A 16,496-nucleotide genomic window follows, 5' to 3' on the forward strand; every position below is an offset into this window, starting at 1 on the left:
ATCACTAAGCAAAAACCCTGTGAGCAGAAATTGTAAATCCTAAAATGTAATAGGTCTCTAAGTTTGAACTTCGAAATTGTAAAAATTCTTTTGTCCATACCTAATGCTTACTTCTTACTATAAAAAATAAAATAATAAAATAAGTAAAAATATTTTTACTATTTGCTGTATATACACTCACATGTCCTCTAAGAACCAGGATGCCATCCTACAAGACCGTTCTCACACCTCACATAATGGAGACTCATAGAACCCACCTATCTAATCCCCAGCTGATAACCCAGTCTACGCAGTCCTCTCTAGTGGTTGCCATGCTTTACCGGCTTCCTCCAAACTCGTGTTCTATCTTAGTCCTTGTGGTAGTAGTATTACGACGAGGCGGGGCTTTAGGAGTGATGAGGCCATGAGGGTGTTGTTCTCAGAATGGATTAGTGCCTTAGAAATGGGCTGGAGGAAGCAAGGCCACTCCTCCAGCCCTTCTCAAAGACATCTGGACGGTGTCATCTTGAGAACTGGCCTTCACCAGACACTAAGTCCATCAGCACTTTGATCTTGGCCTTCTGTCTCTAGAACTTAAAAAAAATATTCTGTTCTTTATAAATCACTCTGCCAGTGCTATTTTGGTACAGCAGTACAATAGACAAAAGCAACGTCTCATCCGATGCTGAGTCTTTGGAAACGCAGTCAAGGATCACGCATTGCACTTACTCGGCTTCAGACTCCCATTTTGCAAAGATCACCGTTTACTGTGTGGAAAATGATGATAAAAGAGGCAAGAAATGAAACAGGGAGCTGAGCTGGGATGTTAGTGCAGCTGCCCAGGCCTTCTCAGGGAGAGAGAGGCACGGGCCACCGCCGCCTCCTGCAGCAGCCCTGCCTTCTCCCCGGGGCCCTGCCTCAGATTCAGCTGGGATTCCCATGTCACCTCAGAAGAGAATTTCAGGCTGAGCTAGGATGAAGGTGAGCTGGAGCTGGAAAGGAAGAGCTTTGGCACAGAGTGGGAAGCAACACTCAGGTGTGTTCCTGAGCTCTAGAGAGTTCCGCTCAAGTGTCTTTCCATGTGAAGGACTTTGATATCTTCTGAGGTTAGGTCTCACAGTTGCTGAAGAACTGGAAGGAGATCACAGAGTGGTCCCTAGGGAGCAATGACTAGGATCACAGCTGATAAAGTAGGACACAGGCAAGTTAAGGTGTCTTTACTGTAAACAAAAAAGACTTTACAATTAAAACCTTAATTGTAAGATTCCCAGAAACGTTTGGATTTTCACATTTACATCTGGGAAAGGAATAAGATTACATTCAAAGGCCATGTATACAAATAGCATGTGCTGTGGGATGTTCTGTATGGCAAATGTGTTGCTAATTAGTCAATAAATAAAACACTGATTGGCCATTGGCTAGGCAGGAAGTGTAGGCGGGACAAGGAGGAGAATAAAGCTGGGAAGTGGAAGGCTGAGTGAGAGAGACACTCACTGCCAGCCGCCATGATGAGAAACAGCATGTGAAGATGCCGGTAAGCCACAAGCCATGTAGCAAGGTATAGATTAATAGAAATGGATTAATTTAAGCTGTAAGAACAGTTAGCAAGAAGCCTGCCACGGCCATACAGTTTGTAACCAATATAAGTCTCTGTGTTTACTTGGTCGGGTCTGAGTGGCTGTGGGACTGGCGGGTGACAGAGATTTGCCCTGACTGTGGGCCAGGCAGGAAAACTCAAGCTACAAGCATGCTTCATTGCTATTTCAATATTCTTATTTGAAACATCTCTACATAAAAGGAATGTTGCCTCCAGGTAGGCAACCTCCCGGTTTTGACAGCAGGTTTTGACAACTGTGCTGGAGTGTCTCCATCTCAGCTCCTGAAAGACTTGAACTAGACTCGAGTCAGTGACTCCTTTTCCTTCTTACATCCCCTGGATTTCCCCTTTTTATCTATCTGCCCTGTCTCAGCCTGAGCCAAGGTGGTAGTAGAAATGGAGAGACACTGTGACCACAAGACAGTCCAAGAGGAAAACACACAGGTTGTGGCGATAGATTATGAGATGGAAAGTGTTATAGTGATTTTCCTTTGTGCATCTGAAATTATAAAATAATACAAACGATCCCTGTATATCCCTTGTCCATCTCTCTCTCCTTGTGGTTCTATTTCTCTGAGGGTTCCTAGTGTTTTACCAGAACATTTAAAAATCCAGACACTTTGGTACATAACAACCAGAATGAAAATGGTTAGTTACAGTCCCACGACCCTTACCCCCGAATCGAAGGCTGCTCTCCAGCTGTCTCTTTCCTCAATATTCGGGACTAGTCCCTCAGTTTAGACTTTTGGAGCTTGACTATTTTCCTTCAGAGTTGGAGCTTTGGAATGCTGCTCAGGTTAGTATCAAGCTCCTGAGCTCCGGACCATGCTCCTGTTTCAGCCTTCTGAGTGGCTGGACTGTCAGTGGCAGCTGGAGACCCAGCCTTGTATTGCCACCTGGTCTGTGGAGTTCTAACTTTTACTCATGTTAAGTTAGGATCCTTGATTTATGCTGTAGAAAAGAATTTCAGGACCAGCCAGTGTGAAATAAAAGTTGGAGTTTATTCAGGAAACTTTTTTGTGTGTGTGGTTTGTTTTTTTAAGGTATATGTGTATGTGTGTATATATAAAGATGGGTATGGTGGTACACCTTTAATGCCAGTACTGGGTAGGCAGAGGCAGGCAGATCTCTGCTAGTTCAGGGCCAGCTAGCCTTGTCTATGTTACAAGCTCCAGGCCAGCCAGGACTATACAAGTGAGAGAACTTTTTGTTTGTTTGTTTGTTTGTTTGTTTGTTTTTAAACACAGTTTCTCTGCGTAGCCCTGGCTGTCCTGGAACTTCCTATGTAAAACAGGCCAGCCTTGAACAGAGATCAGCCTGCCTCTGCCTTCTGAGTGCTGGATTAAAGATGTGTGCTGTCACACCCTGGCATTGAGAGATCTTGCCTTAAAAACAAACAAACAACAACCCAGACAAACTAAAACTGCATCCATACTGACCAGTTACAGCTTTTTTTTCTTCTCCAAGCAACATAGTATAACAGCAATTTCCATGACACTTACACAGTATTAGGCATTATAAGTAATTTAGAGATGACTTCAAGTAAACACATTATGTCCAAATATAAGAACTGGGTGTGGTGACACAGGCCTGGAATCCCAGCTACTCAAGAGGCTGAGGCAGGAAGATCTCAAATTCAAGGCTTACCTGGGTTACATAGTGAGTTCAAGCCCATCCTGGGCAACTAAGTGAGCCCCTGTCTCAAAAATAACAAAAAGGGTTATATATAATATGGATCAGTGTTAAAGTGTTTGTTTATCTGCTCTGTGACAGACTTCTCCTGGTGTCCTAGTCAGGGTCACTACTGCTGTGCTGAAACACCATGACAAGTAACTTGGGGAGGAAAGGGTTTGTTTGGCTTACACTTCCACATCACTGTTCATCACAGAAAGAAGTCAGGACAGAAACTCACACAGGGCAGGGACCTGGAGGCAGGAGCTGATGCAGAGGCCATGGAGGAGTGCTGCTTACTAGCTTGCTTGTTCCTCGGGGCTTGCTCAGCCTGATTTCTTACTTATACAACCCAGGACCATCAGCCCAAGGATGGCACCACCCATAATGGGCTGGGACCTCCCTCATCCATCACTAATTAAGAAAATGCTCTACCGGCTTTCCTACAGCCCAGTCTTACAGAGGCATTTTTTTTAAACTGAAGCTCCCTCCTCTCTGAAGACTCTAGCTTGCGTCAAGTTGATATGTAATGTTGGACCTGAGAAAAACAAATTCCATGACTATCTGATTGAGTAAGCTGCATTTAGAGGTGCCCAAGGGACTGGCCACATGGCTGCCTCCCCCTAAGTCGGGATTTCTGAGCTCATCCTCTCACTGACTTTTGAGGGGAGGGTTAGGTTGATAGAAAACAGCTGTTGAGATAATTTGGCTGTTAATACCTGGACAAAAGAGTGTGTGTGTGTCTGGGGGGTGGGTGGGGGGGACTCAGGGCTCCCGGCTGCCTGTGGCGTAGATAAGTGTAATAGAAAACAACTGTCGGGATAATTGGCAGTTAGAAAGGAGGCAATAAAAATAAAGCCGGTGGTGGTGGTGCATGCCTTTAATCTTAGCACTCAGGAGGCAGAAGCAGACAGATCTCAGAGCAAGTTCTAGAATAGCCAAGGCTACACAGAGAAACCCTTGTCTGGAAAAAAAAAAAGTGCAAGAATCCATCATGTAGAAAGGGAGCCATCAAGGTATCAGGGAAGACACATTTTCGTAAGGCAAAAGGGCAATCACATATCACAAGTTCAGAAGTTTCAGAAGGCCAAGTTTCAGAATACATCATGGGGGTCACAAGTTCAGGGGAGGTTGAAAAACACGGTTTGCAGGATACATTATTGGGCTTAAGAGACAGAAACTTATTCTTGTAAGGTAAGGAGACTTAGTAACAACACGGCCTCTGTTTTAGTTTCATAATAACTAGTCTGTAGTTGGAAGGTTTCCCCGGTCCTGCCCCGCCCTGTGGTCAGGATGAATCTCTCCTACCTGCATCCAGCAGCTGCTTGATCCCAAGTAAACACGCAGAGGCTTATATTATTTGCAAACTGTATGGCCTATGAGTCAGGCTTCTCGCTAGCTAGCTCTTAAATCTTAAATTAACCCATTTCTATTAATCTATGTTTTGCCACGTATTCTGTGGCTTTACCAGTCTGCGGGCATCTTGCTTCTCCTTTGGCGGTGTCTGGCATCTGTTCTGCCTCTGCCTTTCTTCTTCCTGTCTCTCTCTCTTGGATTTCCTGTCTGGCTATAACCTGACTCGCCATAGGCCAGAGCAGCTTCTTTATTAACCAATCATAGCAACACATATTCACAGTGCACAGAAAGACCATCCCACAGCACTAGTCAGAACATCTGGGGAGATCAACACACACATCTACTCACCCCAGACAGAGAGCCCAAGACAGATCAATGTGGCCAGATCACCAATGTCCAACTAGGTGAACCAATTAGTTTTACTGGGTTTACTTATAAGAATATGGGCAAGGAGTCACTTACACGAACAGAAAGGACTCCGAGGCAGCTTCATCACCCAAGCCCACCCCAGCATGAGTGACAGCTCACAATCTGGGAACCTGGAGCATGCTGCATAGCATTTAGGCGGCTCAACAGGTTGGAGAGTGTAGGTGGAAGTTTCTCTCCCGACTGCCTGTTCCCAAATACCCAGAAGCCACTTCCCAAATAATTGACTCAGAGGCTTAATATTGTTTATAAATGCTCAACTGGTAGCTTAGGCTTATTACTTACTAGGTTTTACATTTAAATTAACCCATAATTCTAATCTTATGTTTAGCCACGTGGCTTGGTACCTCTTCTCAGTTCGACATTCTCATCTTGCTTCCTCTGCATCTGGCTGGCGACTCCTGACTCTGCCCTTCCTCCCAATCTGCCTGCCCCGCCTATACACCCTGCTTGGTTACCGGCCAATCAGCATTTTATTAAACCAGTTCCAGTGACCAATCTTTACAGTGTATAAAAGCATTATCCACAGCATGAGAGTGTCTTTTCCAAGTGACTCGGTTTGTCTAAACCTTTCCCAGGCAGTTCAGCTGGTTTCTGCTTCTTGTAGGCAGCTGGTCTGTGTATCTGAGAGTTTTTGTAGCTTGGCTTCTCGGAGAGTGACTCTCAGAAGTCTTTACTGCTTACTCTTGGGAGGGAGGGACCTAGTGAATCTGATCAGTTTCAGGGACTTCCTGAAGCTATTTTGAGTTACTTCCTGTCTGAAGTTTCCCTTCAGGATGGAATGTATTAATCATAGAAGAAACTGCTACACAATACTGTGCATAGAACCCTAGGTTTAACCCCTAGCACTGAAAAAAAAACCCACAAACAAAAGAAGTGACAAAATACTATATCATTCATGAGCCACTTGAGTCCCGTAGTATTGATACCCATACTGGAACCAATCCCTTGAGGGATGACTGAGTGTGGAGGGTTTGCATTATCTGAGGTTCCAGGTATCAACTGAGCATCTTGGGATGCTTCTCTTTTAGGATAGGGAGGACCACTATATTTTGAGTGTAAGTATTTTTTTTTTTTGTTTCTTATTAAAGTTTTGTTAGCATTTTGGAAGTATACTGGAGGTGTCTTTTAGTCTTGTGTTATTGAAGATGAAACACAATTCCTGGGGTACGTGAGTGTGCCTGGGGGTGTATATGAAGTCACCTGAAGAGAAAGCATATGGTCGAAAAAGAATTGCGATGCCAACTTTATGTTTAAAAGTTTAAAATTACTGTGCTTAAGAGAACTATAAAGCAAAATTGGACTTCTAAATGTTAAGAGCTGTTAAGGGTTGTTTTTGTAATTGTCTGATCTTATATAATTTTAACAAAAGTGTTGTTTATGCAAGATATTAGATCATAAGGTTAACTGTTGTTTCTGCTTCTGTAAACAAAAGCTTGTTTTGTTCCAGATAACCAAGGCTTTGCAAAATGTAACCTTCTTCTTGATGTAAGCAGAGTGTAACTTTATGTTCTTTGCTTATATATATAGTTGGAATTTTCTTTAGGCTGTCAATCAGCTCCCAAATAAAGACATGAAGATGTATTATTAATTATGAATGTCTGGCCTTACCTTAGGCTTGTCCCACTAGCTCTTTTAACTTAATTTAACCTATTTCTATTCAACTACATTTTGCCTCTATATGTCCTGCTTTCCTGATTCCTTCAGTGTGGCTGGCTGACTCCTGGCATCTCTTTTTCTTTCTTCCCCACCTAAATTCCTCCTACTAGTTATTCTTCATGCCTGGAAGTCCCACCTGTACCTCCTCCCTTGCTATTGGCCATTCAGCTTTTTATTAGACCAATCAGGTGCCTTAGGCAGGAAAGATGAAACAGCAACACATCTTTACATAGTTAAATATTCCTTAACATAAATAAATGCAACATATCTTTGAGTAGCTAAACAAATATTCCGCAGCATATATAAAAACCTCTGACTAAAATGGCTCAGAATCTTGAGTCCTGGGTATAGACCTGGCACAAGAATCTGATTAAAAGCCTCTTCTTTGTTAGAATTTGTTAACAGTCAGACTGGCGAATCTCTGAGTGACCCCAGACCCATAACAGAATCACAAAGAAAGAAAAGAAAAAAGAATAGAAATGTTTACTTGAATGACAACCCTGGCTAGTGTGTGAGGAATGTATTTGAGGTAGCATGGGACAAGAGGAGCCTTTGTCAATATTGTGGGTGAAAGGAAGTTGAGTGAAGTCAGGACACACTCTAGGTGGTCATGATTCAAAGGCCACAGAAAGGCTCGATCATTCAGGTCAAGGCCTGGAGACTTGCTAATCCTCAGTGGTAGGGAATACTGGGGAAGCTGAACAGATGACATTTAACTATCTAAATGGGCATAGACAACTAACCCACGGAAAGAGGCCTCCAGCAGAGGACATGGCATTTACTATATTCTAAATGTGTGAGGTCAGGTTCACGGTGAGCATCCTTAGGTGTTCAGTAGGATGTATCAGATGGAATATCTTGGACTTGGTGGCACATGTCTATGACTCTGATGAGTAGAAAAGGCTGAGGTAAGACTAGGCAATACAGTAAGACCTGTATTAACAACCAGAAAATGCACTGGGTGGATAAGTACAACTAGAAGGAGCCAACATTATTACTGCATTTGCAAAGAAAGTTTTGTGGGGCTTCTACAGTGTTTTTCTTGTTTGAAGGCTTATGATACTGGATCATTTTAGTATTTTAAAAGTTAACTTAACTTTTAGGATGACTATAAATGTATAATGGCCAGTCATTCAATAAAAATGAATGAGTAAGAGAAGCATATTAAAACAACTTAAACAGAAACATAAAGATGTAACAAATATGTCCAAATATCCACCTCAGTTACTCACAGTCACCACATGCACTGAACTTGACAAGCAAAATTGTTTTTTTATTTTTTGTTTATTCAGTCCTTTTAAAAGAAAATAATTTAAGTGTAAGCCGTGTATAGTAAGCTTATTGTCTTTGTTTTCAATAAATTCATGGTTGCAATACTATCTTATTTGCTGAAGGGTCTGTCTTGGGCAGATCAAGATATTTTAGGTATTAGGTTCTGAGAAATTATGGTGGACACCCTGTATGGCCACAACACACAACAAATACCTGTAACATGAGGGTTGGGGTGCCCAACAAGCCACTCACTGTCCCCCCCCATGATATGACATCACTTTATTATTTGTTCACTAACTTTTGTGTTCGTTATTTACACATACGAAATTCAGAAATCGTGACCGTGCAGCTTAGTTGTGCTTGAGTGCACCGTATGGAGAGACAGGAAATCTCCAGTGCATGAGTGCACCGTATGAAGAGACAGGAAATTTCCACTGCTTCAGAAGGCACCCAGGGAGTCAATACTACTGGCTCACAGGGAACTGTCATCAAATCTTTCTTTTGTAAATGTTTATTTTTACTAAAATCTTTCTAATTTTTCATGTCTTTTTTTTCCCTTTTGTGACCCACTGAGTTTAACTGCTATTGGTTATAGGAGCATGCGTGAGGGGTTACTTGCAGGAAAATAAAACTTATCATTGGCTCCAGAACTGAAGAAAATGTCTCTGTCTCTCTTCCCACAACCTTTAAATACTTATAGTTTTTAGGGCAGGGTAACTCTCCTCAGCACCCCACCTCCAATATTTTTTAGAGACAAGAGTCTCATCTATCCCAGGTTAGCTTCAAACTTGCTTTGTAGGCAAGGATGGCCCTGGACTTCTGATGCCACCTCCTAATTTGCTAGGATTACAGGAACGAACCACATGCCCCTTTTATGGGGTGCTGGACATCCGACCCAGTGCCTTGTGCATGCTAGGCAAGTACTCTCCCAGCCGAGCAATAGTCCAGAATTTGGTGGCATTTGGAAAGTGTTGTGGAGTAAAAACAAATATTGTAGAAAAAAACAAAAACAAAAACCATGAATTCTCTAAAAGTTTTGTTTAATTAATTTATATCAAAATAGTTAATTACCTACTATAAGCCAGGTAGAAGGAATCACTGACTATTGTCACAAATATAAAGAGTACATGGGGAGGCAGAGCCAGGCGGATCTCTGTGAGTTCGAGGCCAGCCTGGGCTACCAAGTGAGTCCCAGGAAAGGCGCAAAGCTACACAGAGAAACCCTGTCTCGAAAAACCAAAAAAAAAAAAAAAAAAAAAAAAGGACATGGAGGTGAAATAAACATTAATAAAAGGTAGAGGGGCAAACGCTGTCACTAGGATGTGAACGGAGCTGTGTGGACACTGTGTGTGTGGAAATGGGGCTCTCAGGGAGGATGTGGGGCTGAAACTGGACGGGTGACAACTTGCTGATCAAGGGAAGGGGAAGCACGTGAGCCAGGCAACTGGAGGCTCAGTGCAGGAGCTGTGGAAAGGCCTGGCTCATCTCATGAGTGGACTGCGGCGCAGGGAGGAGAGAGAGGAAGGGAGGGGAGGGGAGGGGAGGGGAGGGGAACAAGGTAGAGCACAAAATCAATGTTTGCTTAATTAAATTGCCTGGGAAGGAACTCAGCGGCCTTTGGCCCATAATCCCCGCAGTATCAAAGGGAAACAGCCTGCTAGTGATGGTGTGCACTTAGCAAACGGCCGTTCTGTCTGTTCTAGGAAGGCTCTGATTAAAATGCTGGGAAGGGGGTTCTAGGGAGCAACAGACAATAATGGGGCCTGATACCCACTGGCCTATGTAAACTTACCTAATACAGTTATGTACGAAATTTCAAGTCTCAAAATAACTCTCTTTTACGGAGGAGGAAAGAGATGGTGTGATGGTGGACAAGTGACTTTTGTAAGTCCCCAGAGCCACATGAATGGCCAGGCCTCTCCCCCCGAGGACCTCTAACTGCTCTAACTGCTGGACCCTGCCCCCACCCTACAGAATAAAAAGCCCAGTCTCTGGACTTGCAATCCCATCAACTGCCACCCTGGATAGCTCCACCCTGGAAAGTTCCACCCCCTCCCAAGAAATCTACAGAAGCCCTCTATCCTGTTCGGTTTGTTACTATTTCTCGCCTGAGGAGAGGCAGCCACCCTTCTGGCTTTTTCCCTCCCAATAAACATCTAGTGTGAGGTTTGCTGTACGGTGTGAGTTTGTGGTATTCCTTGGCTCCTGGCTGCCAGGATACCTTCCCATCCGAGCTGTACTGTTTGTAACTTCATTATGCCCAACATCTGGTTAGCGAAAGATTATGAACGAAGTCATAAAGAGTATGTTCTTTGAGTCTGAAAAACTTGGGTTAGTGAGTGAGTACGTGACCTTCAACAAGGGCCTAAGTCCCCGTGAGCTCCTTTATCTGTCAAACAGAAAGTGACATCCACTTTGTAGCCAGCCTCTAGCAGAGTTTGGCAGTCCCTTTTCCTCTAGCCTTCTTCCTAACACGGCCACTGAGAAATCCGGAAGTTCGAGGAAAGGGAGACAGAGGCCCTTCAAGCAGGGCCTTACAAGGTGCCAGGGCTATGTGTGGGTGTTCCCTGTTATCTGGGTTTTGTTCTCGACCCCAAGTGTCTCAAAAGTTGACAGCGTTAGAAGCTGTGTAGTGGAATGGCTTCTTATGCTAACAAAATACTCTGGAAGGAACAGTTTAGAATGAAAGTATAACTTCAGCATTAGATACATTTCCCATAACTGGCTCTCATTTTAAAAACTCCTATTTTTACTTTTTTTTCCCCGAGACAGGGTTTCTTTGTGTAGCCCTGACTGTCCTGGAAATTGCCCCGAGACCCACCTGCCTCTGCCTCCTGAGTGCTGGGATTAAAGGTGTGCACCACCACCGCCCAGGGATTCATTTTATGTGTATGAATGTTGTATCTGCCTGCATGTATTTCTTGGTGCCCACAGTCAGAAGAGGGTGTATGGATCCCCTGATACTGGAGTTACACATGGTTGTGAGCCACCATGAGGGTGCTTGGAACTGGACCCAATTCTGCAAGAGTAGCAAGGGCTCTTTCTCTATTTTTTTTTTTTTTTTTTTTTTTTTTTTTGGTTTTTTGAGACAGGGTTTCTCTGTGTAGCTTTGCGCCTTTCCTGGGACTCACTTGGTAGCCCAGGCTGGCCTCGAACTCACAGAGATCCGCCTGGCTCTGCCTCCCGAGTGCTGGGATTAAAGGCGTGTGCCACCACCGCCCGGCCTTTCTCTATATTCTTAACGTTGGAGAAACACAACACACTCCCATCATAAATGCAACGTGTGAAATCTGTGAATCATACCTTTCTGTAAACTCTTTCACTTTCTTTTCTTTTCTTTCTTTCTTTTTTTTCTTTTCTATTTTTTTTTTTTTTTTTTTTTTTGAGATAGGGTTTCTCTGTGTAGTGTTGGTGCCTGTCCTGGATCTCGCTCTGTAGACCAGGCTGGCCTCGAACTCACAGAGGCCTGGTTCTGCCTCCGAGTGCTGGGATTAAAGGCGTCTGCCACCACTGCCCGTCACTTTCTAAAATGAAATGAAACCATCAAAAAAGGATTAGGATTATTTTCTGAATTATGCTACATTTCACTTACTGAGGAAACACCTTCATTGACTTTTTTTTTTTTAATTTTTTTTTTTTTAAATTGCCAGGCTAGTCTTGAACTCCTGGCAATCTTCATACTTCAGCCTTCTAAATGCTGGGGTTAGACTTGTGACCTCATGCCCTATGACTGGATTTGGGCATTCCCCAAGTGTGTAACAACATCCAGGCTAATTTCTATAGCTAATATTATTTCAATTCGCATAATTCACTAGCCTTCTGCCATTTCTAGACATTTCATCATTTGTATTAGTGTTAATGACCCGTATTGTTCATTGGCCAGTGGCGCACATTCAATAAATGCCAGTTGACCGGGCTGGAGAGATGGCGGCTCCACAGCCATCGAGAACGCTGGTTAGTCTTTTAGAGGACCAAGGTTCGATTCCCATCACCCTAACAGCCGTCTGCAATTCTAGTTCCAGGGGATTCGATTCTAGTTCCAGGGGATTCGAGGCCTTGCCCACCGCTGGCACCAGGTGCAGACAAAACACCCATACACATAAAATAAATAAACTCCAAAAAGAATGAGGATGAGAAAGAATATTAGAAGAGCGCTAAAAGCGTAGAATTGACCTCTATTGTCTTCTTTATGAGCATACTGCCTTCACAGGATTACCAAGGAAAGGGCGAGAATTTTGCTGAACAGGGGGCCGGAGGAGACACTGGGAAGGAAGAAACAGAGGGTTTCCAGAAAGACTTTAAAGGAAAGGTGCTGGGGTGGAGGTGGTGGGGACAATCGTTAAGCCAGAGTCTGCAGACCGAACGATTCATTGGGAGCTGTCGCTAGAATCTTTGGGAAGAATACGAACTGGAAAAGGGCGGATTGATGTTAAGGAAGTAAATGACAGCATTACGCTGCTGTGACAAAGGCAAGATTAGATTCTATCTTGGTACCTGAAAGTTTGTGGGCGCAATTCTTGGGAGAGGGCAAAGGAATGCGGAGCTCACGTTCAAATGCTGTAAGGTGCTTGTTGAGACAAACAGTTAAGTATCTGGTAAGCGTTGGTTGATACAGCGGTCCGAGATAGAGAAACGAGTCTGGATTAGCTGGAAGCGTGTAAACCTCCCCAGAGTTGAGAGCTGGGGATAGATAGGACAGTTCAGCTAAGCTCGTGGATTTAGAAGTAGGGAGAGAACAGGAGCAGGGTTAAGAAAATCGGAGAAAAGATCCAAAGAGGGAGCCATGTTGAAAGCTAGGGGAACGAGAAACGTGGCGACAGACGCCTCCCAGAGGTCAAAGAGGAGAATGGCAATCGCATCCAATCCTCCGGCAAACGATTCCGAGGAGCAAAGAGGTGGGGATTGGGCGAACCACAGACGAGGCTAAGGGAGGCGACTTCTTTAGTTCCCTTACGGAGCCTGCCTATGAAAGACAGGAAAGGTTAGCCCTGAAGAGTAATGCAAAGCTTCAGAGGAAAATCCCATACTCTTGAGGGGAGTGGCTGTCGCCTTTTGTGCTCTTGGAGGAGGGAGGCTCTTTTTGGATTTTCCAGCTCTGAACTGGGCAAACCAAACCCTTATAAGTTACCATATTAAAATAAACAGCTCCGCGAAAGTCTTCTGCCTTTAAAAATCCTGGGGTGTAAATAGGGAGCTTTAATGTGGCGCTTATCGATTGGTAAATTAAAAAAAAAAAAATCCGTCATTTCCGGTACTGCAGGATGTAAACCATTGCGTCCAGCTCCTGCTCTCCCATTGGCTGTTCGAGGCAGCTCCGCTTTCAGCCAATCAAACTACTATTCCTTCACCCCTCCCGACAGATCTTATAAATTACACCAAATTGCTTCACCTTTCCATATCCTTTGCTTGAAAAAGCAGCCGTTATTGCCTATTCCGCCATCATGTCTGGTCGCGGCAAGCAAGGAGGCAAGGCCCGCGCCAAGGCCAAGTCGCGCTCGTCCCGCGCCGGCCTGCAGTTCCCGGTGGGGCGCGTGCACCGGCTGCTGCGCAAGGGCAACTACGCGGAGCGCGTGGGCGCCGGCGCGCCCGTGTACATGGCGGCCGTGCTGGAGTACCTGACAGCCGAGATCCTGGAGCTGGCGGGCAACGCGGCCCGCGACAACAAGAAGACGCGCATCATCCCGCGCCACCTGCAGCTGGCCGTGAGGAACGATGAGGAGCTGAACAAGTTGCTAGGAGGTGTCACCATCGCCCAGGGCGGCGTTCTGCCCAATATCCAGGCTGTCTTATTGCCAAAGAAAACGGAGAGCCACAAACCCGGCAAGAACAAATAACTTAATATCCCTCTCCACCCATAAAGGCTCTTTTAAGAGCCACCAAAGAGTCAACTGAAGGGCTGATAACAAACTAGCGCATTAGCTCCTTTTGGGAAGACTTGGTGGCTCTAAAAAGAGCCGTTTTGGACTGACGTCAGTTTCACTTGCCCTTCGCCTTATGGTGGCTCTCGGTCTTCTTGGGCAGCAGCACGGCCTGGATGTTGGGCAGGACGCCGCCCTGCGCGATCGTCACTTTGCCCAGCAGCTTGTTGAGCTCCTCGTCGTTGCGGATGGCCAGCTGCAGGTGGCGCGGGATGATGCGCGTCTTCTTGTTGTCGCGGGCCGCGTTGCCCGCCAGCTCCAGGATCTCGGCCGTCAGGTACTCCAGCACGGCCGCCATGTACACGGGCGCGCCGGCGCCCACGCGCTCCGCGTAGTTGCCCTTGCGCAGCAGCCGGTGCACGCGCCCCACCGGGAACTGCAGGCCGGCGCGGGACGAGCGCGACTTGGCCTTGGCGCGGGCCTTGCCTCCTTGCTTACCCCGACCAGACATGACTTTAATCTACAGTAAAACCAACTCCTTGCAGACTTTACTACAGTACTAGGGTGTACCGGCTTAAGGCCTTTATAAGCTTTCCTAGGGGTGGGGTCAGGAGCCAGCTTTTCATTGGTCGTAATTTGGCCCCAGAGAAGTCCAATGAAATCTGGAATTCAGAGTCTTTGTTAGGTAGGCTTGTACTGAAAACGGAAGTTTCGTGTATGGGCCAATGGGAATGCGAAGTATTTTGAGGCCTAATTTACATAAGGTGGTTATAAAAGGCTCGAGTCCTCCGGGTTCCAGCTTGCTTTCCCACTTACTAGGCAACCTTCTTGTGTTTATTTTCAATCATGCCTGAGCCGGCTAAATCTGCCCCGGCTCCCAAGAAGGGCTCCAAGAAGGCTGTCAGCAAGGCGCAAAAGAAAGACGGCAAGAAGCGCAAGCGCAGCCGCAAGGAGAGCTACTCCATCTACGTGTACAAAGTGCTGAAGCAGGTGCACCCCGACACGGGCATCTCGTCCAAGGCCATGGGCATCATGAATTCATTTGTTAATGACATCTTCGAGCGCATCGCAGGCGAGGCTTCGCGCCTGGCGCATTACAACAAGCGCTCTACTATCACGTCGCGGGAGATCCAGACGGCCGTGCGCCTGCTGCTGCCCGGGGAACTGGCTAAGCACGCCGTGTCCGAGGGCACCAAGGCGGTCACCAAGTACACCAGCTCCAAGTAGAAGCCCTCCTGGATGAGGCGCTCGCTGGCCCTTTTGCTTTCTAAAGTCTCTTGCAAGAGCCACCCGCTTCAATCAGGAAAGAGCTTTGTCCACTTGCACTAGTTTCTAGTTCCTATCCCAAAGTTACTTTAAGGGTCTTGGAGAAGGTGCACTTCCGTTGTAAGCATTTGTAGTTTTGAGGTTCCCTGAGCTGGTTTGCAGTTGGCTGTAGAGCTCCTAGCACCCCGTTTAGCTTCTTGGAGTTTTAAACTAGGGCAGTGGAGGTCGGCCTCTGGGCGGGTTTCTTCCGTGTTGTAGACTGTGGTGTTCGGGCGCTTTATTGACGGACCTAAAGTGAGATGATTTGATTGCTTTGGCGGTTAGAGGGCTCCAGGACACACCTAAACCTGTGTCGACGAATGCTGTGTACCAGTCATCTACAACTGAAGTCCTAGGTACGGGCGGTTTCCTGTACTTAGGGCGGTGTCCTCGCCTTTAACAGATTTACCATCACGAACGTTCCGCGTTGCTGCGGATTTGGTAGAAGTCTGTTGGGGTTCTCCCTCAGGCTTTAGAATCCCTGTTCGTGGCTTGTAATTTTACCCCCTCCCCCCATTTAATACCTTGCGTTAACCTCTGCGGTGCCAGGTTACCGCAAAGACTGCTCATTTTTTGCTCTGGACCCATGAAGCAATCTTTCTAATTAATCCACTCAAGGAGTTAGCTTTTTCCTTCCTGCCTCCACCGTCTGAAGTTGTTTGCTTTCTTGTTTAAGCTGTCTCTGGTGAAGTTGGCCTGATGTTCTGATACTTCCAGAGCCCACAAATGTCTGACACAACCCAGACGCTCAAGTACTCGTTGAATTAATTTTTATATCACTGCTTTTGTAATTGCTTCCGTGGCCGGGGGGCGCGGGGCTTGTCTGTTTGATGTATGTGAAGACACGGTGGAACAGAAACGTTTTGAGGATTCTTTCTCCAAATCCGTCCTTAGTTATAGTTAATGCGATGGCTGTTCTTGGTTGTCAACTTGACTACGTCTGGAAATAACTAAAAAGTAACAGATAGTACACCTGTGAGGGATTTTTTTTCTTAATTAAATAATTTGAAGTGAGAAGAAGCACTTTTAATCTGGATCTTTTGAGGTGGGAAGATCCACCTTTAATCTGGCCACACCTTCTGCTGGCCGCCTAGATAAAGGACATGAGAGGAGGAAGCTTACACTCCAGGGCGAGTCCGTTCCTTCACTGGTGTTAGAGCCTACTTCTGGATTCTGGCAGACACTGAAGACCAGCTGAGGTATCCAGCGGTGTGGACTCAACAACTACTGGATTTATGGACCTTCTGTTGGTAGGCAGCCATTGTTTGTGGGACTAGCTGGACCCCAGCCTGTAAGCCATATATTTATGAAAAAAATGCATATATATTTCATTCTATAAGTTCTGTTCCTTGAGAACCCGGACCAATACAATT

The 16,496-nt window shown here is 45.6% G+C and overlaps 3 protein-coding genes across 3 annotated transcripts; 2 read left to right on the forward strand and 1 right to left on the reverse strand.

Moving 5' to 3' along the window:
- The first annotated feature begins 13,379 nt into the window (after window positions 1–13,379).
- Window positions 13,380–13,942, forward strand: LOC131913311 (histone H2A type 2-B). The gene has a single exon (XM_059265896.1). The coding sequence runs from the start codon at window positions 13,402–13,404 to the stop codon at window positions 13,792–13,794; it is 393 nt and encodes a 130-aa protein (XP_059121879.1). The 5' UTR covers window positions 13,380–13,401; the 3' UTR covers window positions 13,795–13,942.
- Window positions 13,915–14,346, reverse strand: LOC131913310 (histone H2A type 2-A). Its single transcript, XM_059265895.1, has one exon. It carries the CDS (start codon window positions 14,327–14,329, stop codon window positions 13,937–13,939), a length of 393 nt encoding a protein of 130 aa, XP_059121878.1. The 5' UTR covers window positions 14,330–14,346; the 3' UTR covers window positions 13,915–13,936.
- LOC131913312 (histone H2B type 2-E-like) lies at window positions 13,946–15,467 on the forward strand. The gene has a single exon (XM_059265897.1). The coding sequence runs from the start codon at window positions 14,665–14,667 to the stop codon at window positions 15,043–15,045; it is 381 nt and encodes a 126-aa protein (XP_059121880.1). The 5' UTR covers window positions 13,946–14,664; the 3' UTR covers window positions 15,046–15,467.
- Window positions 15,468–16,496: the final 1,029 nt, after the last annotated feature.

This window comes from Peromyscus eremicus, chromosome 6 (assembly GCF_949786415.1).
Source record: "Peromyscus eremicus chromosome 6, PerEre_H2_v1, whole genome shotgun sequence".
Taxonomy (NCBI): Eukaryota; Metazoa; Chordata; class Mammalia; order Rodentia; family Cricetidae; genus Peromyscus; species Peromyscus eremicus.

Bases quoted from the DNA above. Each gene is read 5' to 3' on its own strand.
- LOC131913310 (XM_059265895.1), bottom strand. From the start codon at position 14,329: ATGTCTGGTCGGGGTAAGCAAGGAGGCAAGGCCCGCGCCAAGGCCAAG.
- LOC131913312 (XM_059265897.1), top strand. From the start codon at position 14,665: ATGCCTGAGCCGGCTAAATCTGCCCCGGCTCCCAAGAAGGGCTCCAAG.
- LOC131913311 (XM_059265896.1), top strand. From the start codon at position 13,402: ATGTCTGGTCGCGGCAAGCAAGGAGGCAAGGCCCGCGCCAAGGCCAAG.